The sequence below is a fragment of the Salvelinus sp. IW2-2015 genome, linkage group LG28 (genome assembly GCF_002910315.2).
Source record: "Salvelinus sp. IW2-2015 linkage group LG28, ASM291031v2, whole genome shotgun sequence".
Taxonomy (NCBI): Eukaryota; Metazoa; Chordata; class Actinopteri; order Salmoniformes; family Salmonidae; genus Salvelinus; species Salvelinus sp. IW2-2015.
In genome coordinates this window covers 2,607,495-2,609,154 of record NC_036868.1, presented here as the reverse complement: position 1 = coordinate 2,609,154, position 1,660 = coordinate 2,607,495, and the positions used below count along the sequence as shown (strand labels likewise).

General features: G+C 39.2%; 1 protein-coding gene across 1 annotated transcript; it reads right to left on the bottom strand.

Annotated features, from left to right (window-relative positions):
* Nucleotides 1–332: 332 nt before the first annotated feature.
* ripply2 (ripply transcriptional repressor 2) lies at nt 333–1,291 on the bottom strand. The gene is made up of 3 exons (XM_023973507.2): nt 1,086–1,291; nt 875–948; nt 333–693 (listed from the first exon to the last, which is right to left on the bottom strand). Exons 1-3 carry the CDS (start codon nt 1,215–1,217, stop codon nt 492–494), a joined length of 408 nt encoding a protein of 135 aa, XP_023829275.1. The 5' UTR covers nt 1,218–1,291; the 3' UTR covers nt 333–491.
* Between the last annotated feature and the right edge of the window lie 369 nt (nt 1,292–1,660).

The following is a 1,660-nucleotide window of genomic DNA, read 5'->3' as shown; positions in this document are numbered from 1 at the left end:
GTATCACATTCCAATGATAAAACTGGGGGGGACAAAAATGCAATTTCAGAATGTGGGGGGGACATGGCCCCCTGTCCCCAGTGAAAGTTGTGCCCCTGGATCTCATAATTTTTTTGATCAAGATGCTAGAATAGAATTTGTTTCAAGGTAGTGGTGGACATAATAGATAGCAAAGTCAATTAAACTAATCGAAGGAAGAGATATAGTCCTCAAAATAAACCTTTTTAAATGATTGTTGAAGAAGAACCAACATATCCACAGATTCAAGGAGCTCATTGTTGAGTTTATAACTGTTTTATTACAACGTCCTCCATTGGATACAAAATTAAATAAAGGTAGGCCATTATGAAATATAAATATAAAATGCTGTTTACCCTGACAAATGTGTTAGTCATTCGTTAGTCATATGGCAAATTTACAGATATTTACAAAAAATAAATTATGCACGAATATATTATAATTTCATATTAAAATATACATTCAGCGTTTTTTCAATTGGAGAGAAAGGGCTTTTTTAGATTCAGCTCCTTCACGCTGTCTTCTTCCTCGTCATCATCACTATCGTCCTCATCATCATCATCACTGCTCGAGTCTTCGTAGAGGCAGATCGTTGTTTGGACTGGGTAGTTGCGCAGAAGCATCTCTGCATCCTGGTACAGATAATCGAAGCATCTCGATTTGGGCCAGAACAACCTAGAGAACAAAACGGTCTCACATTAGGAGTTTGAATGGGAATTACAAAGTAGGCTAGGATATAGTTGAGAACAGATATGGAGAGAATGCCCATCTCAATCACCATTACGCACAAACAGAGACGCATATATTTAATGTAGCCTGTGTATGTTGGTGATATTACTGAGGCAATTTCACTTACTTTACTGGGTGAGTGATCTGAGGACTCTTGCAGTGTTTGGTGTCTGGAAATCCTCCAATGGTCTTTGTGTAAGGCTGCGAGGGGATAAAGAAAGACAATCATGTTAGCATACTATTTCGTCCACTATAGCTAGACCTATGAAACATCAAACTTAATTCCTCTACAAACTATTGACACTAATAATTTAGTTTTGAAAGTAATCTGTACTAACCATGTGTGTCGCGTCCCTGCATTCCCTGCCTACTTTGGCATCCCAAGGTCTCCACAAATTAGCGGGCTGTTGAACAGAGTTTCCTCCGGTGATTGCGCCAGTTAATCCACAATGAGAGATGATATTCTCCATGGTTTCTGATGATAGAGTGTCTCGAGCAAATCCTCTGAGAGTTTGCGATTGAGAGTGATCACAAAGTCGAGTCAGACGCCTTGTATATATCGGGCCAGGGTGCTCGTGTCAAATTGCGCATTGACACTGCCCAAAGTGTCCATGCGCCACGGTGGTGAGGTGTCAGTCAAGTCACACTTTGGAAAACCTGCAGCATATGGTCACGCTCGCACCCAGAGTGGCCATGTTTTAGAATAGGTGTAACTTTTGTTGTGGGATATTGTAAACGTCTCAGAATTATAAATAATATTAGCTAAGTCAGTTGTGTGAATAGGGGCGTGGCCTACTTTTGATTCATAATACATTTTTGATTAAACGTTTATTTAGACAAGTTCAAGCGTATTCTACTCAACAGGGAGAGGAATACATTATTGTTATTTTTTATTAGCTATTTTTTGTATATA